This window comes from Schistocerca nitens, chromosome 2 (genome assembly GCF_023898315.1).
Source record: "Schistocerca nitens isolate TAMUIC-IGC-003100 chromosome 2, iqSchNite1.1, whole genome shotgun sequence".
NCBI lineage: Eukaryota > Metazoa > Arthropoda > Insecta > Orthoptera > Acrididae > Schistocerca > Schistocerca nitens.
In genome coordinates this window covers 679693097-679720621 of record NC_064615.1, presented here as the reverse complement: position 1 = coordinate 679720621, position 27525 = coordinate 679693097, and the positions used below count along the sequence as shown (strand labels likewise).

Genomic DNA, 27525 nt, shown 5'->3' with positions numbered 1-27525 from the left:
CTTAAAATTTAAAAATGCAAAATGCGTATGTTACCTTATAAAACGTTGACATGCTGAGAAGCATGGCTGTAGTACAATCATAACAGTTACGATTTAAGCAGCAAGCAACCACAACTATGGTTTTAAAAAGTTTATTCAACTCAAACTATTACAGGTTTTATATTTATTATGAATACATCTTCAGCCAGCTCCTACTGCTTTCCTTTCTTTCTCAATGGGCCATTGTTTTGTATTCGTTACTGATGTAGTGCACCAACATAAAAAAAAGGTTTTTCATTCATAATTCTATAAAATTAAAAGGGATTTTTTTCATTTTGACCTTCACATAAACATTCAAATGCAGGATAAATTCATTGCACAGAAACATGCACCACTTAAGTTTTCACCACATTTAACTTTTTATTAACTAACATATCATTTCATGGACATTTCTGTGAAGGTCAGAATGCAAACATCTCTTTTAACTTAACCAAATTGTGAATGAAAAATCTTTTGTTTATCTTTGAGCACCACACCAGTAACAAATACAACATGAGACTCCAGCAAGAAAGAAAAGAAAGCTGTATGAGCCACCTGAAGATGGATTTGTAACAAATCCAAAACTGGTAATAGTTTGCGTTAAATAATTTTTTTTAACCATACTGCTTAAATTGTAAACCTTACAAAAAGTGATTGTCCTATTGCAATCTACATATATTGCAAGCTGACTCTTAAAAAGTAAGCCTCCTGCACAGAAACTATGCATATGCCTTCAGTACATTTTTCCTTTACCTACAATTTTTATCACACCTCTGACGTGAATTCTGAAGTATCTTCCCATTTTTTCTGCAATGGCTATCAATTACCCTTCTTTACATCCCTCCCTCCAATCATTTTTTAAAGTCTCACGTACCTCTGTTCAAGTAAACCACTGTACTATTTCTTCAAAATGGCTTATATCACTGTTTCACTAATAACAGATAATCTCAACAAATTAGCAATAAAATGATTGAAAAGATATCAAATACAATAACACTTATTGACCTTTGTCAGCAACACATAAACTTACTTAAGTAAATATTTGTAAAGTGTCTTTGATGGTGGAAAGACAGAGAGACAATTTGCAATCAACAGCCACCCTCGTTCATTGTTTGCATCATTCTCATTTTTCCACGTTTGGTTACACAACTGGCACAGGATTTCATCCCTCATTTTTTCATTGATTATTCCCTGCAAAGTAAGAAAACACTTCAAATATAAACACTTTAGAGAGATGACAGTCTAAAATTACTCACATGAAGCTCTCTAGCAGCAAATTATAATGCTCACAATCGCAAAACCAAGGGAAGTTCAATGTTACATACCCACAAAAATCATATCATTAATGATCTTTTTGGAAAAAGGCTGACAAACATGAAAAGAGGATTTCTTAAGACTGCTTACTAACAATGAGTACCCACTGGCTAATTCTTTTCTCAAATACTTCTGGTTATCAGGCTTTTCCAATAGCATACCTGGCACTGACGTCAGTTCACAATAGCGTGTATTCTACCAGAAGACACAGAGCAATTATCTGTAGGGTCAATGGGAGCCAGACTTTATGTTTACAGAAGTTCCACAGAGTTCAAATTGCAGCTGCCTACATGTGTCTTATTGTCAATAGGCAGTTACTTGTAACAAACAAAAAATTCAGTTGAGAAAACTGTTAAAATTAGAAGGAGCCAGAATGCCTGCTTGGTAACTCACATGGTGAAACGTGAAGTTCTGCCAATAACACTGCAACTCAAGAAAGGAAACAGGACTAATCTGATGAATTACAGACCCATATCACTGATGCCGATTTGCAGTACAAATTTGGAGCATATATTGTGTTTGAACATATGAATTACCTTAAAGAAATCAATCACTGACGAATCATTAGCACGGATTCTGAAAACATCGTTCTTGTGGAACACAACTAGCCCTTCATTCACATGAAGTAATGAGTTCTACCTCTCGGTAACATGGTAAATCACACAAATCTAAAGAGTGTCAAATCAACTAAACATCTAGGAATTAAAATTACAAACAACTTAAATTGGAATGATCACGTAGATAATGTTAGAGGAAAGCAAACCAAAGATGGTGTTTTACTTGCGGAACACTTAGAACACGCAACATGTTGGCTCGAGACTGCCTACACTATGCTTGTCTGTCCTCTACTAGAGTATTGTTTTTGTGACATGAGATCCTCACATGATACGACTGATGGACAACATTGACAAAGTCCATAGAAGGACAGCTTGGTTTGCATTATCGAGAAAATGGGGAGAGAGTTTCACAGATATGATAAGTGAGTTGGGGTGTCAATCACTAAAACAAAGGTATTTTTTGCGGTGAGATAATCATAATAAAATAAGAGATAACAGAGCTTTCAAGGAAAGATTTTTAAGTGGTCATTATTTCCAATTGCTGTTCGAGAATCAAATGGCAGAGAAATAGTCTGAAGGTTGTTCGATGAGCCCTACGCCAAACACTTTAGTGTGAATTGTAATCATGCAGATGTGAACAAAACACTTAAAATAGAAACGCTGTATTCCGAAACTTCTAAATCTTCTTTTTGGGAAGCAAGAGGAATTGGCTGATGACAGTCCTGAAGGAATGTTGAAAGAAACTGGGAAAGTACAGGGAGAAGCTGGTGGATTCAGAATACAACAATGACATTAAGAAAAAAATAAAGATTACAGTCAGTCAGCTGTGGTGAGAGAGATACGTAACAGGGGAAGGAGAAACTGTTGCTGGAACAAAAAATGGAATTTAGTAGGAACAGGAAGAGTGGAGGTGAGGATAGTGACTGGTGAAGATGCTGATTGATGAAGGGGGAAGGTGGAGACGCTCAGAGAACAAACGTCGCAACTGCACAATATATTTTTTAAAAATCTGAAATTTTCCATCTTTTCTGCATGACAGCTCACTGCTCAACATCTCTTCTAACTGTTAAATAATGAAATATTCTCATAATATACATATAACATTCCATCCAAAATTTTCCATAATTGCACAGTTAGAGAAAGAACTCACACAGGACAATACAAAATCCATTGTATATTTATCAAAGATGAAAAGAAAGTTCTTTGTTATTATCAGACACCTCACCTGTAGCTGAAGTTATTTTATTCACCAATACTGTATGCCTGCTGCTACAAACATGCTGAATTTTTGTGCAGCGCAAGCCAAGCAGACAAAGAACATTAAAGAATTATTTATCACAAGTAACAGATTGTCTTTGACTAGAGGTGGGCAAATTCACTAATGCGGGCTTGGGCTCCCGTGTGTTCCTGCATTGCTTGCCCTTGGGTGCTGTCAGGCAGCAGTTCTCCATCCACCTCTCCGCTAACATCGTTTATTTGTTACTGATATGCAAGCGGCAAAGTGGGCCCGTTTACTTTGTGTTGTTAGTGTTGTCACTATCATAGTCTTTTTGGCATTTGTGGTACAACAGAATTAGTGAGAGGAAAACGGCTGAGGAGTTAAGATCCTCAAAACAAAAACTGGTTGAACCACTATTCTTCAACCCAGTGTGGGAAGAAAATCACTTCCTTTTGGAAACACAAACCAGCCTTTAGTGTCTCTTTTGTAATGCTATTTTAATCGCATGGAAGAAGTACAATGTGTGTGTGTGTGTGTGTGTTAATTTCTTGAAAATATTACTATTATCTATAATGCATTATGTGTGGTTTTGCCCTTTATTTTACCTCTTCCTTGTTATGACAGAAAGTAAACCATGTCACGCACAATGATGAGTGAGCTTACCACACAGCTCTTAAAATAGCCAAAACACTGTGCCCCTTCACAAAAGAAGAATTTGTGACAAGGTTGTTGCTGCCTCAACAATCTTGTATCCAGCGACCCTTTCTGTTTTTTGAAATAGTTCCTCTTACATGGAGAACAGTTTGCAGATGCAAGGCCGAGGACATGGAAAGGCAAGTGAAAGATAAGACTACGGATTTAGTTTTTTCCCCCTCTCTTTGGCTTTGGATGAAAGCATGACTGTAACATGCTGTATTTGTAAGAGGTTTTGATGCTAAGTTCAATGTCATGGAGGAACTCCTTCATTTCGTGCCAACACATGATACAACTATGGACAATGACATATTTTATTGCTTAGAAAACATTATTGACAAATACTCTTACAAGCTTTGATGGGAAAAACTTCCATTGATTTCAACTGATGGAGTTCTTGCAATAATTAGTAAAAAGTCTGGTGTTGTTGCTTTGATAAGAAAAACGGTGAAAGAAGTTGGTATCCAGTAAGAAATACCAGTGATACAGTACGTCCTACATCACATTAATAAGCCGGCAAAATGTGCCAAAATACAGGATACCATGGATGTTGTTGTAAAAACCATTAATAAACTGAGATTGTTTGGCACGTTGATAGTTTAAATCCTTCCTAGCAGAGCTAGGTTGTGACTATTTTGTGCTGTATTTTTTGAAGTACAATGGTTGAACTGAACAATGGAAACTCCAGGTAGGATTATCAACAATGTAGAAAAAGACAGATTGCTACTTACTGTAAAGAAGACATGTCAAGTTGCAGACAGGCACAATTAAAAGACACTTACATAAAGCTTTTGGCCACAGCCTTCATCAGTAAACGACACACACACACACACACACACACACACACACACACACACACACACACACAATGAGCACACCTCACACAAACACGGCCGCCAACTCCAGCATCTTGGGCTGGAAGGGTGTTGTTTTAGAACTTTCTTTTGTTTCTTTTTCCACCCTTGCGTAAGGACATGGCATTATTCAGTTATTCATGGATATGGAAGTAAAAGAGTTTGATGACTCTACAAAGCACCTGACTGAGCACAACTTTGCTGGATAGACATAAACTAATTACCAACGTTTTTGACACCGTTTTGCTGTTATGGATAAAGCAACTTTCAGAAGGGTCTTCTAAACACTTTTTGAATATTGCACTAATTATAAATTAAATAAATCTTGAAAAGGAGACAATGAGTGAATATTTTGATGAATTTGTTACTGTGCTTTGTTTGAAAACTCTGATTGTAGATTTAGTGACTTAAACCAATTTGAACTTTACTTTAGTATTTTTGCAACTCCTTTTGCAGTGGATGTTGGAAGTGTATGTCCTGAAATTCTTTTGGAGCTCATTCACTTTCAGTATAATGCTCAGGAAGAGATTTCACACTGCAGAAAATACTGATATGTTTTACAAGAACATCTCTTGAAAACAGTTGCCGCAACTGTTTTGAATAGCTGCTCAAGTCTGCAGTATGTTCGGGACCACATATTTGTGTGAAAGTATTTTCTCAATAATGAAATTAACAAAACTGAAGCTTAGGAGCAGCCTTAATGACATTCAGCTGACTGTAGCGATGTGTCCGATAACCAGTAATCTCACTCCAAACATCAAGATGTTAATAAAAAAACATTTAAAACCAATTGCAGAGTGATGAAAATATATGTAGCTTTCTTTTTCATAAATAGTAGGCCAGCTCCAAACTCATCCCTCATCAGTAACATTACAATCATGTATTACGTTAATAGATGTTTAATAAAACTTATTACTTTATGTCTGTGTTATATTTGTGAGCAGGAAATTAAGTCGATGAAAAAGATACATTTACCTTGGTCCCTATCCCCCACCCCACCACTTGCCGCACTCTCCACCAAAGAGAACAACATAATTTTTAACATATCATACTGCTTATATCTGCTGTCAACCTATGCAATGTATTACTTTGGGGCACTGCTTTGCTCATAACAAAGTGAAAAGATTGCTCTTTATTCATTTCTTTGTCACTGTGTTATGGCTCTATTGAACTTCAGATGGTCAGTCATTTGCTGGTGTCATCTGAATGTGTACCAGCCTTTAGCTTTTTCAAATGAAGCAAGAATGGTACATTTGAGCTCAGAGAAAAGCAGAACATGTTTTACGAACTGGACACAGGAAAAAAAGAATCAAAATAAAATTTCCCTTACTGACAAACATAAGGAAACAAGAGGACTGTTTTGCAACCTAATAATTGACATGCAAAGCCTTAACTGATGAGACGGCACGTAACAGCATGCATGCTAGTGTAAATTATCTGCTTTTCTTCACGACAGAATTGTTATACGTTAAGTATTGTTACTTCTTCATTCAATGGCACTTTTATGTGACCCAAGAGAAGCTACACTTCCACAAATATTATGCTCATGTTATACTTATCTTAGAAGAAAGATTAAGAAAAGGCAAACCTACGTTTCTAGCATTTGTAGACTTAGAGAAAGCTTTTGACAACGTTAACTGGAGTACTCTCTTTCAAATTCTGAAGGTGGCAGGGGTAAAATACAGGGAGCGAAAGGCTATTTTCAATTTGTACAGAAACCACATGGCAGTTATAAGAGTCGAGGGGTATGAAAGGGAAGCAGTGGTTGGGAAAGGAGTGAGACAGGGTTGTAGCCTCTCCCCGATGTTATTCAATCTGTATATTGAGCAAGCAGTAAAGGAAACAAAAGAAAAATTCGGAGTAGGTATTAAAATTCATGGAGAAGAAGTAAAAACTTTGAGGTTCGCCGATGACATTGTAATTCTGTCAGAGACAGCAAAGGACTTGGAAGAGCAGTTGAACGGAATGGATAGTGTCTTGAAAGGAGGATATAAGATGAACATCAACAAAAGCAAAACGAGGATAATGGAATGTAGTCAAATTAAATCGGGTGATGCTTAGGGGATTAGATTAGGAAATGAGACACTTAAAGTAGTAAAGGAGTTTTGCTATTTAGGGAGCAAAATAACTGATGATGGTCGAAGTAGAGAGGATATAAAATGTAGACTGGCAATGGCAAGGAAATCGTTTCTGAAGAAGAGAAATTTGTTAACATCGAGTATAGATTTAAGTGTCAGGAAGTCGTTTCTGAAAGTATTTGTATGGAGTGTAGCCATGTATGGAAGTGAAACATGGACGATAACCAGTTTGGACAAGAAGAGAATAGAAGCTTTCGAAATGTGGTGCTACAGAAGAATGCTGAAGATAAGGTGGGTAGATCACGTAACTAATGAGGAGGTATTGAATAGGATTGGGGAGAAGAGAAGTTTGTGGCACAACTTGACTAGAAGAAGGGATCGGCTGGTAGGACATGTTTTGAGGCATCAAGGGATCACAAATTTAGCATTGGAGGGCAGCGTGGAGGGTAAAAATCGTAGAGGGAGACCAAGAGATCAATACACTAAGCAGATTCAGAAGGATGTAGGTTGCAGTAGGTACTGGGAGATGAAGAAGCTTGCACAGGATAGAGTAGCATGGAGAGCTGCATCAAACCAGTCTCAGGACTGAAGACCACAACAACAACAACATACTTGTATTGTCATACTATAATAATTATAAGAATATAAATAATACTTTCAATGATATAAGGGGACTACAAACTCGAGCATCATCTGTTGATCATGTTTTGTTGGTAGTCTTCAGTCCTGTTCACAACCGTACATAATAAAAGTCCAAGAACTAAAGAATGAATCCTATCAATAATTTCAACACATTTTATATAATTCGAAATGTGTCCTACAAGCATTGTTGCTGAAATACAGTCCCTCAATTCTATTTTGAATTCCCATGTTCTTGCCTCCAGCAATGGAGATGTTATGGTGGAAGAGAAGCAGAACAAATTTGGCTGGCAAATGGATAACAATCATAACAATGTGTCAGGGCAAGAAATGTGAAAAACATTTGTGTTACACGATAAAATGTATACATATCTGAATAACAATTAATGTTATGGAAGTTTGAGGTATTCAAAGGGTGACACTATAAGCCGATAAAACAGACACATAAGGGGGAAAAGATGAAGATAAGGGAGAAGTGATTCTGTGAGAAGACTATGACAGAGCATTGGAAGATCTAATTTGAAACAAGGCACTGGAGTAGATGACATTCTCTCAGAATTATTGAGATTCTTCGCAGAATCATCCAGACCAAAATTATTCTACCTCGTATGCAGTACACATGAGGCAGATGAAATACTCTCAGACTACAACATGAATTTAATGATATCAACATCAAAGAAGGCAGGTGCTGACAGATGTCAGTATTACTGAACCATCAGTTCAATAAGCCATGTTACAAAGTACTAAAACAAATTACTTACAGAAAAAAATGACTCACAGATGCCTACCTTGGGAACGATCAGTGTGAATTTTGGAGAAATGTAGGAACACGCAAGATAATGCCGATAGTATGAATTGTCATAGAAGAAAGGTTGAAGAAAGGTAAATCTATGTTTATAACATTCATAGATTTAGAAAAAGCTTTTGACAGTACTGACTGAAACACTCTTTCAGATTCTGAATGTAGTAGTGATAAAACACAGGGTCCAAAGGGTATCTATAACTTATACATCTATGCAATTAAAAGAGCTAAAGACATGAAAAGAAGGTAGTAGTTGGGAAGGGAGTGAGACAGGGATGTAGCCTATTTTCAATGTTATTCAACTGAACAAGCAGTAAAGGGGAATTTGGAATGGGAATTACAGTTCAGAGAGAAAAAAATAAAGAGAATTAGCAACAACATTGTAATTGTGTCAGAGGTGGCAAAGGACATGAAAATTCAGTTCAGAAGAATGGGTAGTGTCTTGAAACCAAGTTAGAAGATGAAAATTAACAAAAGTAAAACATGGGTAATGACGTGTAGTTGAATTAAATCACGTGAATTAGATTAAATGTAGATAGCCTTCTACGGAAGTGAACTGTGGCTGATAAGCAGTCCAGACATGAAGAAAATAGAAGCTTTTGGAATGTGATGCTACAGAAGAAAACTGAAAATTAAATGGACAGCATGTGCATGTGCACATGCACATTCCCCTCACCCCTTCCCCCCTGTCCTCACACACCAGCTGTAATTGAACATGAAAAAATGAGTTCACTGCACCCCATGCTAAAGCTAGAACAGGAGCAAAGGATCAAAACTTAATGCAAATTTTGAATTTTAAGTAACGTTACGCACTACCTTTGATTTTAATTAATTTGTAATTTATTTTGTAATTCATATCACTCAAGAGATAATAATTAAAAACGTCCCAGAACAAGTAAAAAAGGACATCCACTCAAATTGTAAGTTGATTACCAAGAACATGATTTCTAAAAAGAAAAAAAAACTTACCTTGTTGGCTATGTAATCACCAAGTGCAATTTCTTTCTTGCCACTCAAATTGTTGTCATTCATAAACCTCAGAATCAGCTTGAAAATAGCCAGTGAATCCTGATAATCAATGTCTTTTGACTTAGCAAGAAACGGTGTCTTAATAGGCTCCCTCTTCATGCCCCAAAGATGACTCTGAAATATAGTTACATACTCATTATACTTCAGAAAAATCTGCATTGTTCATATTACACAAGGTACACGTCTAAAAGATGGAAACCCTCTATGGTTAGAACTAGCTAATTGTTTCTCAGCTAAAACAATTCAGAGACAACTATGGTTTTTCTCTGTGAAATTAGAATAAAAAATAAGTGGCTATCAAGTCTACTACTTCGAATGACTTTGTTAAGCCTAATAAAATTAACAACTCAACTCCAAACTATTACATTATAATAAGTTAAGCTTTTTAAACATTTTAATGATCTACATCTACATCTAATCATATCAGAAGAAACAAAAACAAATTTTAGTACAAGTGAATATTTACATAGCAGAAAATCTGATATCTATTTTCAGTTTTCCTGCTAGCATGAAAGGCTCAGGACCCCATAGCACAGATACAAAAAGTAGCAGAAACATGATTAAAAACTCATGTTTTAGTAGATTATAAGGCCACCCCCAAACCCAGTCCAATCCAAGTTATGTTAAGTGACATTATTAACCATATACTTCTCGATAACACGATTAACTGTATCAAAGGAAAATTCTCTTGAGAAACCTATAAAATTGCAAAGAGACAGAATGGCTGTCCAATACTTACCGTCAGGAGGTGCAATTCCAGTACTATTCATAGACACATCATTGTTTCCCTCACCATCACATCAGGTGTGTCCCTCCAATTCTGGGTCTGAGTGTTTGCCACTGCTTTCTAACCTTCCACAATGCAAACTTCTTTCCTTCCCGAGGAAAGAATTAATAGTTCTGAAACTGGGATTACTGTTTTCAATTTTTAAAATGTGTCTATCAGCAGCACTGGAATTTTGCCTCCCAAAGGTAATTATTAGCCAGGCAGCCTACTGCACCCAGGGGCCAATTTACGCAGGGTTAAAACGGCATGTGTCCATTTAGCACTCTCAATCGTGCCCCGGACTCCAAGGCTTCTTCCATAAATGAAGAAGTGTGTGATTAGTACAAACAGAGCTCACACACCTTTAAATCTCAGGCAAGGATAAATGTTCAGTATACAACTCTTATTTATCAGAAATGAATTTGATGTTTGTTCTTAGCACCAGAATTAGAATTTTTTATGTTTCCATAAATTACTGCTACACATGTCAAGAAGTTTATTGATGAAATCCATAACAATCTCCTGTTAAAATAATTGACTACCATGCATTGTTTTTATAAATACACCAAATTCATCAGCACTTTTCACAATACATATAATTTTATCACACATACTATATTTTATGGTTATGGAAGAGTGCTGTAAAATTACCAATTCCACACAACAAAATAATATTTTTAGAAGCAACATTTACCTTGAAGTAGACATTGGTGAATTTAGTAAATGCATAATGATCGATGTCATGTGGTAGATGATACTTCTCATTCTGGGCAGGTGACTGTACACCACCAACTACTTTTACCAAATTTCTTTCTGAATGGACTTGCTGCCAATCTATGAAATAGAAAAACAATATGAATTAGTAGTAATAAATTGTTGGTAATAAAAGATTGCCATTATGTCTTTTAATGATGTATATTTCCATACTTAACTGTATATTGATAAGTGATTTTGTTCTTAACAGTCTGAACTACTTCTGAAGATGCAATTAATTAGTAACACCATTTTCAGTTATCTACATCCTGACAACAGATTATGAACAATGTGTCATAATGATATTCTTCAGTCTTTTTATGTCATCTTACTAACTTTATAATAACTGATAACTGGGTGATGGTACTCATGCCGATGTAGAAGGTCAAACAGTGTTTATGTAACAGCTAGTATATGACATGTGTCATTTCACAGGTGGCTGTCCCTTTGACAGCATATGTTTTGCCAGTTACAAGGCTGGAATAGGTGGTGGTAGGAGGGTGCAGAGGGCAAGTCTTGCAGTGGGGATGGTAACAGAAGTAAGAGCCATAGGGTAGGAAAATGTGTGCAGAAGGAGCATGGGGTCTGACAAGGATATTGTGGAGATTGGGAGGGTGATGGAAAGCTATTCTAGGTGTGATGGGCAAAATCTCAGACAGAATGGATCTCATTTCAGGTCGCGTTCATGGTCTGTCTGTTGCTGAATATTTCTCAGTCATCGCTCACCTGATTCAAAACCTATGATGTCTTTCTTGCTCACCTTAATCTACTTTATACTTACCAACAATTACCTCACCTTTGAGGGGCAGACATACAAACAGATCAGGGGTACGGCCATAGGAACCAGGATGACTCCTTCCTACGACAACCTTTTCATGGGTCACTTGGAGGGGGCCTTCCTGTGATCCTGTGACCCCCTGGCTTTGTTTAGATACATCGATGACACCTTTGCCGTATCGACTCACAGTGAGACTGACCTGTTAAAATTCCTGGAATCTCTAAATACCTTCTCCCAATTAAATTTCACGTGCTCCTATTCCGAATCCCATGCCACTCTCCTTGATGTTGATCTCATCCTCACCAAAGGCCAACTGCACACTTCTGTCCACATCAAACCTACTAACAAACTACAGTACTTACATTTTGACAGTTGCCATACTTTCCATATCAAACATTCCTTCCGATACAGCCTTTGCATTTGAGGAAAACATATTAGCTTGGATGCAGACTCTTACAGCAATACACCACCAGTCTCACTTCATCCTTCACTGGACCTAATTATTCCAACAGCCTAGTTGAGAAGCAGATTTTCCACACTATCACATCAAGTCCTGATACTGCTGATACCTCCAAAAAACATCTTTGGAGCACACCACTTGTCACCCAGTATCATCCTGGTTTTGAATGTATCAATCAACTACTTCAACAAGGCCATGACTTCCTAAAATCACGCCTTGAAATGAGATCCATTCCATCTGAGATTTTGCCCACCACACCAAGAATAGCTTTTCATTGCCCTCCCAATCTCTGCAATACCCTTGTCAGACCCTATGCTCCTTCTGTATCCATCTCCGTATCCTATGGCTCCTACCCCTGTGACTGTCCCCATTGCAAGACTTGTCCTGTGCACTTTCCTATCACCACCTATTCCAGCCCTGTAACTGGGAAAACATATACCATCAAAGGGAGAGTCACCTGTGAAGCAACGCACGTCATATACCAGCTGTTATGTTCGGCCTTTTACATTGGCATGACTACCACCCAGTTATCAGTCAGGATGAATGGGCATAGGTAGAGGGTGTATACACGCAACATGTAATATCCTGTTGCAGAGCATGCTGTAAAACATGACAGTCATGATCTCAGTGTGTTTCACCACACGTGCCATCTGTATTCTTCCCCCAGACACCAGTTTCTCAGAACTCCACAGGTGGAACTAGCACTAGCACTTGGTTCTCACAACCCACCTGGCCTTGATTTATGTTAATTCCTTCTGTCTTAGCATTTCTTCACAGTAACTACTCCTGTCTTCGCTCCATTTTAGTTTTCTACACCTTTCATTTTCTGACTTGTCTATTTTTTGCCATCCTTCCTCCTGCCTCTGTTACATACATACATTAATCCTTGTTCCACAGATCATGAATAGGACATTTCGTAATGATGTGGAACGTGTCACTTTAACATAAGTTTTCTTTACACAAAGTAATTACTTATTTTTTATTGTATTTTATTTATTTATTTATTTACAGTTACTACTTAATATCTAAGAATTCATCTGTACAACATACAATGCACTTAGCTTTTCATTCTTATTAACTCGTGCACAGTGTTTTAGTAGTAATCTCTGTCTTGCATATTACCCTGCCTTTCACCTTTAAGCTCTCATGTTTACAAATCTCATCCAATACAGTCCCCAACAATCAGTCTTTCCGTCTAATCCCCTCCAGTAAGTCTCCCCTGAGCAGGGGTTCAGGGTGACTTTTCTGGACTGTACACCTTTCCCTAAACCTCTCCAGTGCTTTTCCTTCACCCCTCTTCCTTCCCCTTCAACTCTTCTGCCAGAAGGAGGAGCTCCAAAAGCATTTAAAAGTTAAATGCTTTTGTGCATATGTTCCATTGCTGCCGCTTGTTGAGTAGACTTTTTATCTATTCATTTACATTATATTATCAATAACTGATTATTTTTGATGTTATAACTTTACAAATGTCTGCTTGTGTCTGTGTATGTGTGGATGGATATGTGTGTGTGTGTGTGTGTGTGTGAGTGTATACCCGTCCTTTTTTCCCCTTAAGGTAAGTCTTTCCGCTCCCGGGATTGGAATGACTCCTTACCCTCTCCCTTAAAACCCACATCCTTTCGTCTTTCCCTCTCCTTCCCTCTTTCCTCACGAAGCAACCGTTGGTTGCGAAAGCTAGAATTTTGAGTGTGTATGTATGTGTTTGTTTGTGTATCTATCGACCTGCCAGCGCTTTCGTATGGTAAGTCACATCATCTTTGTTTTTAAATATAACTTTATAAAAAGTTATACATATTTCCTTTTTTAAAAAATAAAATATATCTGACCTAATAATTTATAAGTATCATGTGAGTGGTTCACATATAGATTAAATTAAGTGAATTTTTTGGTTATTTAAAAAGTGAAAGAGAACAGGGGCACTACATAATAATATGACAGGTTCTTTCTGACAGTATATCAATTTAGGAAGCTGAAAATATCTGTGCTTCAATACTAAATATCATAATACTGACCGTCAGAATTTGTTTCATTCTCAAAGCTCTTACCATCAAGTTTACTAAAGATGAAAGCTAACTCTGCAGGTATCTCCAGGTGGTTCACACCAGCTACAGCACGAGAAGCCCTCTCCTGCTCCTCACGTTGTGCCTTCACTCGGGCTCTTTCACGTGCTACCTTTTCAACCTCTGCTCGTCTCTTTAGTTCTTCCTGGGAAAAAAAAAAAGAAACCAGCTATAAATTCCAGTATTTCTAAAAAGAAAGAAAATAAAAATAGTGTTGGAAAGTTCTTGTGGAATACATACTTTTGGATTCAAAGAAAGGAGACCTCTCACTGAAAAGAACAAAAATTGAGTTGTCCATAGGCACACACAAAAAGAAAGAAAACTTGCTAGCTTTCGCAGTTTATCCTTTTACAATCTAGAGCAAAACACACACACACACACACACACACACACACACACACACACACACACACACATACACGTCTATGCACTTATATGGTGCTGGGAGTCCAGTTGGCACTATATAGGGACATAGGTTTGTATGCGCATTTGTATACATTTAAGTGAAGTGTGCGCATGTGTATTTTACTCTAGATCATAAATATATAACTATGAAAGCTAGAAACTTTTCTTTCTTTTTGTATGTGCTAACTGGCGACTCAATGCTTCTGCTTTTCTGTGAGTGGTCTCCTTTAGTCCAAAAGTATTAACATAAAAATAGCGATTGGTATGCAAATCAGCATACATAAAGAAAATTATTTATTACTAATAGGCTGCAGAACACCCATATAAACACATGCATTTCAGATCAAACTTTACTGCTACATGTTTCATGCCCAAAACACCAAATGGGAATTTCTTGGCATGAGCCACATAATACACCGATGTCGTCAGCAATCCCTCTGATGCTGATCCAGTGGTTTTTCAGAAGCATTTTCTTTATATTTTTCTACACTGTCATCAGTAACTGACGTGCTAAGGTGTCCAGGGCTGTTGTTGTCTTCAACGTTTTTTCAACCCTCTTTGAAACATTTACACCACTTGCAAGCTCTTGTCTTTGTCATAACAGATTCGCCAAAAAGACAGCCAATATTTCAAAAGCGGTGCTGCACTTTATTTCATTTTTCAAGCAAAATTTAAAGGAAATTCTTTGATCTATCTTTTTCTAAAGTGAAAATTCACCGAGCACTCGAAAACACATATAACCTTTTCAACTGTCAACAATAAACTAAATATTCAAAATAGTTGAAAATGCAAAAATACATCAGGAACATGTACCAAAAAGCAACAAAATTTTGAAAATCAGATGTATAAAGGCTCAAGAATTAAAAAAAAATTGTGTAGCAGGGTGAAACAACTTGTACAAATATGAAATGGAATATCACATAGGCTCAGTCATAGATAAAGCAGGTGGCTGGTTTCAGTTCGGTGGTAGAATACTAGGGAAATGCAATCAGTCTACAAAGAAGATTCCTTATGAAAAACTCATGTGATCACTCCTAGAACACTGCACAAGTGTGTGGGACCCACACCATATAGGACTAATTGAACTGGCAAACACTTGAAGACACACACAAACTATCCCATGAAATGCTGCTTAGTAAGTTTCAAGAACCAACTTTAGATGATGAATCTATGAATATATTACAATCTCATGTGAAGACAAGACCAGACTAATTACAAAACACACTTCCTGCACTCTACACATCAATAGAATGAGGAAAAGTCCTAATAACAGGGATGTACACTCTGCCACATGCTTCACAGTGGTTTGCAGAGAATGGATGTGGATGTGAATGTAGATGTAAATGTAGACATAGATGTTCTTCACTTGCTTCAGCTCATCTGTGTGGATCCAGCAGTCACGAATTAATTCTGTTATGGCTGTAACATTCCACATGCCACTATACTGAAATAAACTAAACAGTTATTTGTCATTAGTTTATGGGTTTAAGATCATAAATGAATAAGATTTCTTAGCACTTCTGTTGAACTGCTGTGCTTCTGTAAGTCTAATTGCTTTACTACGTTCAATGTAAGCTGTCTCACTTGTAGCCTTTACCACAAATAAAAAATTAAAAACCATGAAGAACTGTTAGGAGGCTCCTTTTAAAAGGTCACAAATGTTTCCTAACAAGTATTTCCTAGCTAAGCAAAAGATAGAATATATTCTACCTCTAACAGACCTTTTCCCAAAGAAATTTAAATGGCTGTCTCCAGTGGCCTAAACTGCCACACATTCACAAGTGCTTATTGAAATGTCCGTTTCGTCCAAGCCTGGGAGCTTACATTGTGTCACACTGTTGGCCACGATCAGAATCCTTGCACTCTTGGCAAAGTGCAGCACACACGTCAAATTATGTTATGTACTGCTCTGTAGAGTTAATAGGAGACATTTGTTGGCAAACTCACATCAATCCTTTGCACTGCTATACTGTTAAATCAGTCTAAATAAATATCGCCAGTGTTGCTTTGACCCAAGAGACGGGGTTAAACCTCTCATACTGTAAAGTCATTAACTGAAGTCATGTAAGTATGTAAATACTTTCAGAAGGATTCCAAGATCCAACAACTGGATTGGAAATTGCACATCAGTAACAGCTCGTGCATCACTTCCAACAGACTCCTAGAACTACTGCTGATAATATCCACAACGACCAAACAGGAATATAGTTTAAAGCCAACACAGAACACAACAAACACCACACTCAGATTTTCACACTAAGAACTGGAATGTACTGACTTTAATTAAATCTTGCAAAGTCCATCTGATTCACTATACTCCATTGTCTCTTCCAACCTAATTGGAAGTTTTGGCCTACTGTTCATTTGTACAGTCTCTAAATAGCAACACTTGTCTGGAATAGCGAACATGACTAAACCTGAAATTCTGGTCTGCACACTGGAACAAATTTTCAGGTTCTGTCAGTTTACCACACTGCAAGAAACAACTTATTTAATCACAAATGATCATCTAGTCCCAACTTCAGAAATATACTATCAAAACATCATCTCTGGTGCACAGCTACAGCTACACCTCATAAGGGCTGTTGATTGACTTCGAATTTCACACACTCCAAAAGCGCTCCAACTGTGAATTGCTTGCCCTGCAAAAGAACTGGGTTGGCAAAGACCACTGCCCATTTTGGAGGATTAGAGAAAGGTTAATGCATCAGCTCCCTTCCCTTGGCTGACAGGACCTGTCCCTGTCAACCACAGTAGTGAACAGGACAGGCACATAGGTTTCATCAGGACGTAATATGTTACATTACCTTCAGCTGTTTGTAGCGCACTCTCTGTCTACGCCCACGGAAGAGTGCTTGAGCACGTATAACTCCATGTCTGACTGTTCGGTACTTCCGTCGAGCAGACCAGCCACGCAGGTGTGCTTGGATGACTACAGCACTTCGGCGAATGGCTCGGTATCGTCGTCGAGCCAGCCAACCTCGTACATGTCGCTGCACAGTGACGGCTGCCTTTTTAACAACTTCAGCACGCTCACGTTCCAGTCTTCGTTCGAGGCCCTCTCGTAGGAAGACACGTGATGTTCCCAACTGGTAATCACCACTACCACTTGCTGCCGTTTCAAGTATCACACGACATAGTTCTCTGGTAAAGGAAGAAAGAAATAAAAAAATTCAATTCTCATTGCTGGCACAATTTCATTTGATTTACAAAAAAAAGTTTCACTAATATATTTTTGCAAGCAAAATTAGCATGAAAATGGGGTACTATTTATGTATTATACACAATGAGTTGTGAGTAAACTGGAAGAATGAATAGACTCCTAACCCACTGAGTCTATCACTTCTTTTTAAACAGGGTGGGCATACGATCAACACAATTTTTCTATTGACCATAGGGCCACTATAGCTAGGGGGTCAAGTTTTTCCACCTGTAAGATGTCAGTGAATAAAAATCCTATTAGATTCCATAAACAGCCATTTAATTCATACACTTTCTGGCTACGAAAGACACATGTTGTCTGTGCAAGCAACTGCTCAGGCATATCTACATCTGTTTGAATAACTGTGTAATTTTTCATCGTATATTGGTCACTGCCGCCACAAAAAAAGGGTCACAAAGGTTTTTAAACACTGCTTGTGCACTGGGTAACTCTGTCCCAAAAGCTATAAATGGGTTGTAGGAACTGTAAGGGTGGTAAGTGGAAATAGATGAAAAAGAAGCTCTGGAAGACACTACCAGAAAATTACTAGTTCAGGTCATTTCACAAAATTGATGCGATGCTTGTTCCACATACTAGATTGATGCAATTCTTGTTCCAGATACTAGATCACAAATCTCAGCTTGAATTAGATAATGGAGAAAATAGATTAGTGGGAAATACAGATTTCTTACTGACAGAAGAGGATGCAAACAGATCATATAGAACTGTGTTGGACTGATGTATGTTATCATTAGCCTTGTATGAATGGAAAACTCACAAAAAATTAAGTGGTTTTAGTTGGCAGAAAAACTGCAATGAGGTTAGAGGTGATGGAAGTAGTCACATTTTTTAATTGGCTTGGTATCCGCAGAAAAGAGCAGCAGAAGGATTATTTTTGCAGCACTGGTTAAACAAATGATGGCACAGAAGACATTAAAGTTGGTGGAATGCAGAACAATGAAGTCATTACAAGTTATAAAATTGTTATGTAAAACTTTAACATATACTAATGATGTGGAACGAACTATACAGCGAATCCTTACACGAAACAGAAACAGCAGCCTGACTATGTTATATCATAGTCAGCTCAGTGTAAATGAGATAGCTTGAAATGAGTAACTGAACTATTTCTTAATACATATATTAATTAAAAGTGAGTGGTTGCTGTTTCTGCTTCCTTTAATAATCTGTATGTATTGCCACATGATCACAGTCACATGGTCACTGTTTTGCTACATAGTACAACAATGCTTAAAAGTAATTAAGAGCCCATGAACAGAAAATGAGGAATAAAAATACCTGTGAAAACTTCAATAAACAGAAGTAAGTGTTCTAAAAATAAATAATGGGAAATGAAACAGTAAAGCCTGAATGATAGCCACAGAAATGATACAAGATATGCATGATGAATAACAGATCTGCAGAGAAAACGGAATGCTTCTTATGAGTAGAACAATCCAACGGTACTTTGAAAATTATAGATAAGATAATTTCATTTCAATTCCAAGATGTGCAAGAATAACAGAATATGCAACCATACCACATAAAGGAAATTAAAGTTATCCAAAAACTGAGTCCAATAAAATAAAAATTTCTTTAAGTCAGTGTGAAAATAATTTATTGGGTAGATTTGAGTAATTTTATTTTGCCAGTTTCTAGTGCACATGGATAAGTACAAAAAAGAAAATTAAGAGCAGAATCAAACATATGAAAAATGGATATCTTACATACCATATTCACCTTTGCCTATAATCACTCAAATACCATGCAAAAAATATAAACATTAAATCTCTAGGAAAACATGATTGTTAAATCTGCTTCAATTATACATAACACATCCACAATCACATAAAACAATAGTGCAATAAAATGGAAGAGAAAGAAAGAAGGTAGAAGAGACATTAAATTAACTGCTTACTCTTCCATGGCTGACAACTCCACAAAGGTATCTCACACAAGGAACATTTCAACATAAGATAAAGATAGACTGTCACAGAATCAGGAGTGGATGTGTTTTATAAACATTCCTGACCCTGCCATATCCAGATTTCAAAACAATGGCAGTGACCTTGCACAGTGAGTCAGCTGCCTCCAGACTTCAGGCACTTTGTGTTTTGCTTAAGTTCAACCTTTCATGTTAAAATTAGCCACTGGATATTAATTTCTCGACATTTGTAATGAAGTTTAAGTCGTATTACATAAGCAGCATATTTATTTAATACACCATAATGAGCCGTTTGATTATATACTATGTATTAACCAACAGCTTGTTCTGAAGTATGTAACACTCTACAATCTGATAAAGTGAAGATTGATTTTTCTATAAACTGACTTTCCATTTAATAGATAATTTCTTTACTTTTCTTAGAATATTTCCTCTTTTCAATTTCTAACGTAGTCTTGGTGCAGCAGAAGATCAAAAAAGATCAAGAAGACAATATAGCTACAGCTTATTTAATAATCTCCAAATATTTTCATTTACAAAATTCTAATCTTTTTCAGGAAAACTTGAAAGACAATTCATTACCTACCAGTAACTGGAAAAAATTATTCAATTTGTGTACACTACTGACACACTTTTTTCATTTTTTGTATGCACAATTTTTAATGCAATGTTGCCAAAAGTGGTACACAATATATGAAAAGATTTCTTTTATCTTTTCAGATATCATGAAGAATATGATGAAATTTAACTGTACTGATTAAAAAATGTTGTTCTTAATATTAATGAACACGTCAATTCATTGGAGTATTATCTACTGGTGCTTTTATCTTAAAATATTAAAGTAGTATAAATATATATATATATATATCAATGCAAATACCTGAATGGAGTTCCTCTTTGTACTGTGCGACCTCTGTGAGGGAGCAAATAGCGATAACGTTCAACAAATTGAGCAAATTTCAGTCTTACAGGATATCCCATCTTCCGTATTCGTATTGTCTCCAGCATACCTGTATAGCGTAACTGTTCCAGGACGATTGGCATATCAAATTTCATTGGTGCTTTATCATTATTTGGTTTGATACAGCGCACAAACCATGGATTACACCTAAGAAACAACATACGGAAGAATTTATAATAGGTGTTTAAGTATTATACTGGGAAAAACATCAGTTTAGTCTGACGAAAATAAAATACAAGGATACACACATTCCCCCTTTATACAACCAGAAACATTTTCCATGTGGCTTATCAAACAAAGGTATTTTTACCTTCTATTACTTTGTGCTCAGTTACAAGTCTACTCCAATGAGGAAAAAAGTATATGTTGCAATACAGGATTCATGCATCAAAATGTGTTTTTTGAAGAACACACTTCACTTCCTCTTTATATAGAATGAAGCTGCTTACTTTGACATAGAATCCAGAAGATGCTGCAAAGAATCATGGAAGCGTGCAGCAACTGTTGGTGTTCTTGGTTTCATTGTGACAAAGCGTCCGTTAGCTTTGTTAATGGTTTTTGCTGCTTCATGACTAGAACGCAAACTGTGGAACATCTTGCTAAGCATCTGTAATGGTAGTTTCCAATGTAATTCAAGTATACAAGTGAACTTCAAATAGATAACACAACTTGATAATCATGTACATAAGTGGCAAAAGTATAACAAATGATGGAATTCTACTTTTTCATTACTAGCCATTCCTACATATTACTTGGCAAACAATTGCTGTGTCTACTTACAATCAGGAAAGACAAAGGAAATGACTGTAAAGAGAGACTGAAATTGAACTAAAAAGAGAAAAGTCGGTTCTTAAGTGGAAGACAAAGAGACAGAAACAAATAATCAACAAACTTAAAATGGGAAACAGCAGACACAATAAGCTAAAGCAAGGGAATTGCAAACATAATATGTGTGTGTGTGTGTGTGTGTGTGTGTGTGTGTGTGTGTGTGTGTGAGAGAGAGAGAGAGAGAGAGAGAGAGAGAGAGAGAGAGAGAGATGCAAACAAAGATCTCTAGAAAAGTGTAATTACACATAATCCATCCACCATCATACAAAACAATAGTCAAATAAACATAGTAAATAATTTTTTCGCACTTTCTTCCTCATAATACAAGAAGTTTAATAAACTATGGAATACCATAAGCAAAGTAACAGAGTTTCAAAAATAAAATAATGACTTCCCTCTTGAAACTATGTTAGTTCTGTCTTTAGTATGTACACAACTAGTTGCAGTCCCATGAGTATAATCCAAAATTCTGCATATATTTCATCTTCTTGACTAATTGTCAGTCTCCCAACTTCTATCGATCTTTTATTTTTCTGTACTCCTCAGTGATAATGTTTTATTCTGTATTAGAGTAATTACAACAAAAATTGTTATCCTAGATTATGTAACAAATGCATTTTCTCTTGATATAAGAGAGGGTACAAAGTACTCATTGTGGTCAAGGTAAATAATGAAATAATTCGACATCTAAACTACATTTTCCTACACCACTGCTTTCTCAGTGCTTACAGCAACTGTAGAATGCTTTTCTTCATTAAGTTATATTCCACTCCATTTCATCCCACTACATTGCAAACTATTTTACAACTGCTTCTCCTAGTCTGCACAGGTACTTCTTAAAGATGAATTCGTCTGCTTCTCATATTTTTAGTGAGCCATTTTTGTTGTTTGTGATTTTACATTTATAGTGAATAATACTACATTCTTTAAAATTACATAAGCGTTTATTTCTTTCTGTTGAAGTACTTCATTTCATCGTAAGTGAACTGGGCCGGCCGAAGTGGCCGTGCGGTTAAAGGCGCTGCAGTCTGGAACCGCAAGACCGCTACGGTCGCAGGTTCGAATCCTGCCTCGGGCATGGATGTTTGTGATGTCCTTAGGTTAGTTAGGTTTAACTAGTTCTAAGTTCTAGGGGACTAATAACCTCAGCAGTTGAGTCCCATAGTGCTCAGAGCCATTTGAACCATTTTTTGAACTGGAACAGACATGTACTCTCTGAGACACAACAAATGCAGGAACATGCAACATGGGATATAATAAATTGTTATACACAAAATGTAGAAAATATATTCTATCTTTGGTATAGTCTGAGAAAATAAACAGCGCCAATCTGAAATGCTAGTTGCAGGCTGATTAACAGTTTCTCCATTCAGATTCTCTGCAATGATGGGCTGAAATCACAATCAAATAAATAATTTAGTCATAAAGTTAACAACTCGATTAATAGTACAGTTGTTGAATCATTGAAAAACATACAGAAGACTGAAAACTTTACTAGCTTTCAGATGAATCTACCCAAGCTAGAGTACACCTACATATGAAGAGTGGCTGACAGCTGGGAAGGAGACAGCAGATGCAGAGGATAGGAATGCAACAAGGGAACCAGCAAAGATGAGTTTTGCACAAAGACAATGGCATGTATTGTGGTTACAATGACACGGAGGTGTGGTATGGGAGGGGGAGACAGAAGAGATGAAGTGGGGACTGCAGGGAGGAAGATGTGGGCACATGATGAGTCCAGTTGGGGCCCTTGGACAGATGGAGGTGGAGCAGGGGGTAACTGGAGACAGAGTCCAGGAGAACTATGGCAACACAGGATATGCTGCAAGGACAAGTCCCATCTACACAGTTCAGAGAAGGCGATGTTGGAGGAAAGGATCCAGATAGCACGGGTTGTGAAGTAGCCATTGAAATTAAGCATTTTGTGCTCAGCAGTGTGTTCCACCCTGGGTGGTCAACTTTGCTCTTGGCCACAATTTGGCCATTCATTCAGGTGGACAGCTGGTTGGTGTCATACCCACATAAAAAAACTGAGCAGACATTGCAGCAGAGTTGGTGTATGATATAACTGTTTCACAACTATTCCTGCCTCTGACGGGATAGTATAACCCTGTGACAGGAATATAGCAGGATATGCTGAGTGGGTGTATGACACAATTTTTGCATTTGAGGCTTCCACAGGGATATGATATGATCCATGTGGCAAGGGGTTGGGAATGGATGAGAAATAATGATGGACTGGTGGACAGCAGAGTACCACTTGGGGGGGTGGAGGGGGGGGGATTGCAGGTAAGCTGTCCCTCATTTCTGGGTACAATGGTAAATAGCTGAATCCCTTGTGAAGGACATAGTTCAGTTATTCCATGCCAGGTTGGTAACAGGTGATAAGGCAGTGTCCCTTTGCATCTTGTCTTTTTAAAAAATAAGTGAAAAATAAAAGATGGTGCTAAAAGAGTTACAGCACAGGCCGGGCAAAAAAAAAAAAAAAAAAAAAAAAGAGAGAGAGAGAGAGAGAGAGAGAGAGAGAGAGAGAGAGAGAGAGAGAGAGAGAGAGGAAGAAAGAAAGTGAAATAGAATTAACTGTGGAAGACTGACTCACACTCAATTTACTGCTGATTAAGAGTTCCACAACATCAGGCCTCAGAGTGTCTCTGTTTTTGTCCAAGAAGCCATCAACATTATACCATACTTGTCCAGCATAATGTCGGATTCCAAATTCACTTCCAGACATACGGGGCCGAGAGTACAGCTCATCAAGAGCATGGTTGTAATGGCACTTTTCCAAGAACGAAATATCTGTTGCCTTTGGAAAGTTGCTCTCATCATCCAGAAGGTGAAGAATACCCACAGGCTTTTTAGATATCAGATGTATGACTGGCAGATTATCCTGAAACAATAAACAAGTTTGAAAACTATGCAGGTACTGAGACAACGAACTGATAATGTAAAAATGCATAAAAAGCAACACACAGATGAACATAAATTAACTAAATGACAAGTACCATTTGGATTTTTTTAACAATATAATTTATTCTTCGACTTTTCTACCATGCACTAACATATGCTTGACTGGAACCTAATGTCTAAAAAGTCAGACACTCTGGTCCTATCATTATCCAAAACCTAATATATCTCTCAGTGGTTACTTATTATACCTGTCAGAGGTACCTGTCAGAGGTTACTTAATCAATTTTTCACAATGTAACAGAAACAGTTATTTATGACAATGATTAATCATTAAGTTCTACAGAGTCATAGATTTTTCTGTCAAACCACTGGAAATACACTGAAGAGCCAAAGAAACTGGTAGTCATGTAGGGCCCCCGCGAGCACGCAGAAGTGCTGTAACACGACATGGCATGGACTCAACTAATGTCTGAGGTAGTGGTGGAGGGAACTGACACCATGAATCCTATGGGGCTGTCCATAAATATGTAAGAGTACAAGGGGGTGGAAATCTCTTCTTAACAGCATGTTGCAGGACATCCCAGATATGCTCAATGATGTTCATGTCTGAGGAGTTTGGCAGCCAGCTGTAGCTATTCTGGACTTGTGGGGTGTTGTGCAGTCCTGATGGAATTGCCCAAGTCTGTCAGAATGCACAATGGACATGAATAGATGCAGATGATCAGACAGGATGCTTATGTACATGTCACCTGTCAGAGTCGTATCTACACATATCAGGGGTCCCATATCACTCCAACTGCACATGCCCCAGACCATTACAGAGCCTCCACAAGCTTGAACAGTCCCCTGCTGACATGCAGGGTCCATGGATTCATGAGATTGTCTTCATACCCGTACATGTCCATCCACACAGTACAATTTGAAACGAGACTCATCCAATCACGCAACATGTTTCCATTCATGAACAGTCCAATGTTGGTGTTGACGGACCCGTGCGAGGCATAAACGTTTGTGTCGTACAGCAATCAAAGATACACAAGTGGGTCTTTGGCTCTGAAAGCCCATATCAATGATATTTCATTGAATGGTTTGCACACTGACACTTTTTAATGGCCCAGCACTGAAATCTGCAGCAATTTGTGGAAAGGTTCCACTTCTGTCATGCTGAACGATTCCTTTCAGTCATTGTTGGTCCCATTATTGCAGGATATTTTTCCGACTGCAGCGATGTTGGATATTTGATGTTTTCCTGGATTCCTGATATTCACAGTACACTCGTGAAATGGTCATACGGTAAAATCCCCACTTCATCGCTACCTAGGAGATGCTGTGTCCCATCATTCATGCGCCGACTACAACACCACGTTGAAACTCACTTAAATCTTCATAACCTACCACTGTAGCAGCAGTAACCGAACTAACAACTGTACCAGACACTTGTCATCTTATATAGGTGCTGCCAACTGCTGTGCCGTATTCTGCCTGTGTACATATCTCTGTATGTGAATGTGCATGCCTATACCAGTTCCTTTGGCAACTCGGTGTATAAGTCAAACAAAAAGGAGTATTCAGATGCAAAACTTAATTTATGTTGATGGGCAAGTCTGGAAGTTACAAGAATGACAAAAAAATCAAATTGAAATTTGCAAAAATGTCAGAAATGTAATGTTTCAGCTGATACTTTGATTAGACATCTGTGTACTTGGTTTACCACACAACATATCTTTCGACTGAAATATAATGAACTGATAATAGCCAACTACTCTCACAATCTTCAAAATACATTTTAAATCTTGCAAAATCATTAATAAAATTTCCAATTTCTTTAACCACACAAAATAAGAATAACATGATAACAGACCATACAACCATGACTGATCCTTGACGTTAAATAAACTTGAATAAATGAATGAATAATGTGGTCATATTTTTTTATCACAAGGATGGTATAAAAATATTTACTATCCCACTAACCACACAGCTGTCATCAAGGTACAAAGTTACTGACAATCTGCTTGTCCCACCCCCCTCCAGCTGATTTATATTAATCTCCATCTGATTTACGTTACAGTCATAATTACATCTTCCATCCCAGTCTTATTCCTGACATGTTGGTTTGTTTTCTTGTTATTCCTAGTAATTCCCAACTCGCATTTCTCTATTGCTCACTTAGCAACCCTATTTTTCATACAAAAGAATGAAGCAGACAATGGCATAAGTGCTTGATGATACTTACTTTGGAAAATGGAATAACTGGCACTTTCAATGTAAGTGGTATTTGCATTCTCTTGTAATTTTCATAACACTTTTTGATCATATATTTTTAGAAATAAACGTCTGTCAGGCTGCAGATACCCACTTTCAAAGAATGTTCAAGTTTTATCTTAATACTAATACTCTAAGAGGAATAAAAACAATGACTTGAGGAAAAAGGTGCCGACAACTGAAGACTTCAAATCAGTGGTCTTTTTAGCACACACACACACACACACACACACACACACACACACACACACAGTCTTCCCCTCCCCCCTCCCTATCTCTCTCTCTCTCTCTCTCTCTCTCTCTCTCTCTCTCTCTCTCTGCTGATGGTGTGGTCCAACTAAGACTGAGCTACAGACATTAAGACCTCACATACGTGCTTATCTGTGTGCAATGTCCAACTTACTTGAGGAGTGGTTGTCTTTTCTCATATTATTGTGTGAAATTACATATCCAAGGCAACTCTTTCTTGACCACATATGATTTCTTGAACAGATATATGTACTACGGCACATATCTGTACATACCAAATGTGACTACTCTAAAATTTTAGTTAAATTGGTTTAACTGTTGTGCGAATGATCCTTTATATATTATTTTTCTATAATATACTTCACATGTTACCAAAAAAGTAAGAAATATGCAATACAAAATCATCTACTCACTGGATAAAAGAGAGAGATAAGTTATCAAAACAAGAAAATGGACAACTGTTCAAAAAAACAACTGAACTTACAGTATAAGTGATTGTTTGCCATTCAATCTTCTCTTTAGCATATTCCTGTTGTTCTAACTTGAAAATGTGCTTGTTGAAATAGAACTGAAGATTTTCATTTGCATAGTTTATGCATAGTTGTTCAAAGCTGTTCTCCTGGAATACAAATAGTTGCTAGATTAACAGAAGCCATTACAGTCATCTCAGAAGGCCATTTTAACAAAGGAAAGAGAATTATTCATTTATTCATTCTAACTGGATTACTATAAGTAGTATGGCA

The 27525-nt window shown here is 37.3% G+C and overlaps 1 protein-coding gene across 1 annotated transcript in view; it reads right to left on the bottom strand.

The window, feature by feature from the left end:
* LOC126236813 (unconventional myosin-XV) overlaps positions 1-27525 on the bottom strand; it is a 498803-nt gene that overhangs the window by 363008 nt on the left and 108270 nt on the right. Inside the window, exons 10-18 of the mRNA XM_049946408.1 lie at positions 27267-27401; positions 23961-24248; positions 20983-21140; positions 20453-20680; positions 17233-17569; positions 14006-14165; positions 10664-10803; positions 9144-9317; positions 1049-1209 (exon numbers count right to left, since the gene is read on the bottom strand). Coding sequence (XP_049802365.1) covers positions 1049-1209; positions 9144-9317; positions 10664-10803; positions 14006-14165; positions 17233-17569; positions 20453-20680; positions 20983-21140; positions 23961-24248; positions 27267-27401 — 1781 coding nt within the window. The remainder of the gene's footprint in view (positions 1-1048; positions 1210-9143; positions 9318-10663; positions 10804-14005; positions 14166-17232; positions 17570-20452; positions 20681-20982; positions 21141-23960; positions 24249-27266; positions 27402-27525) is intronic.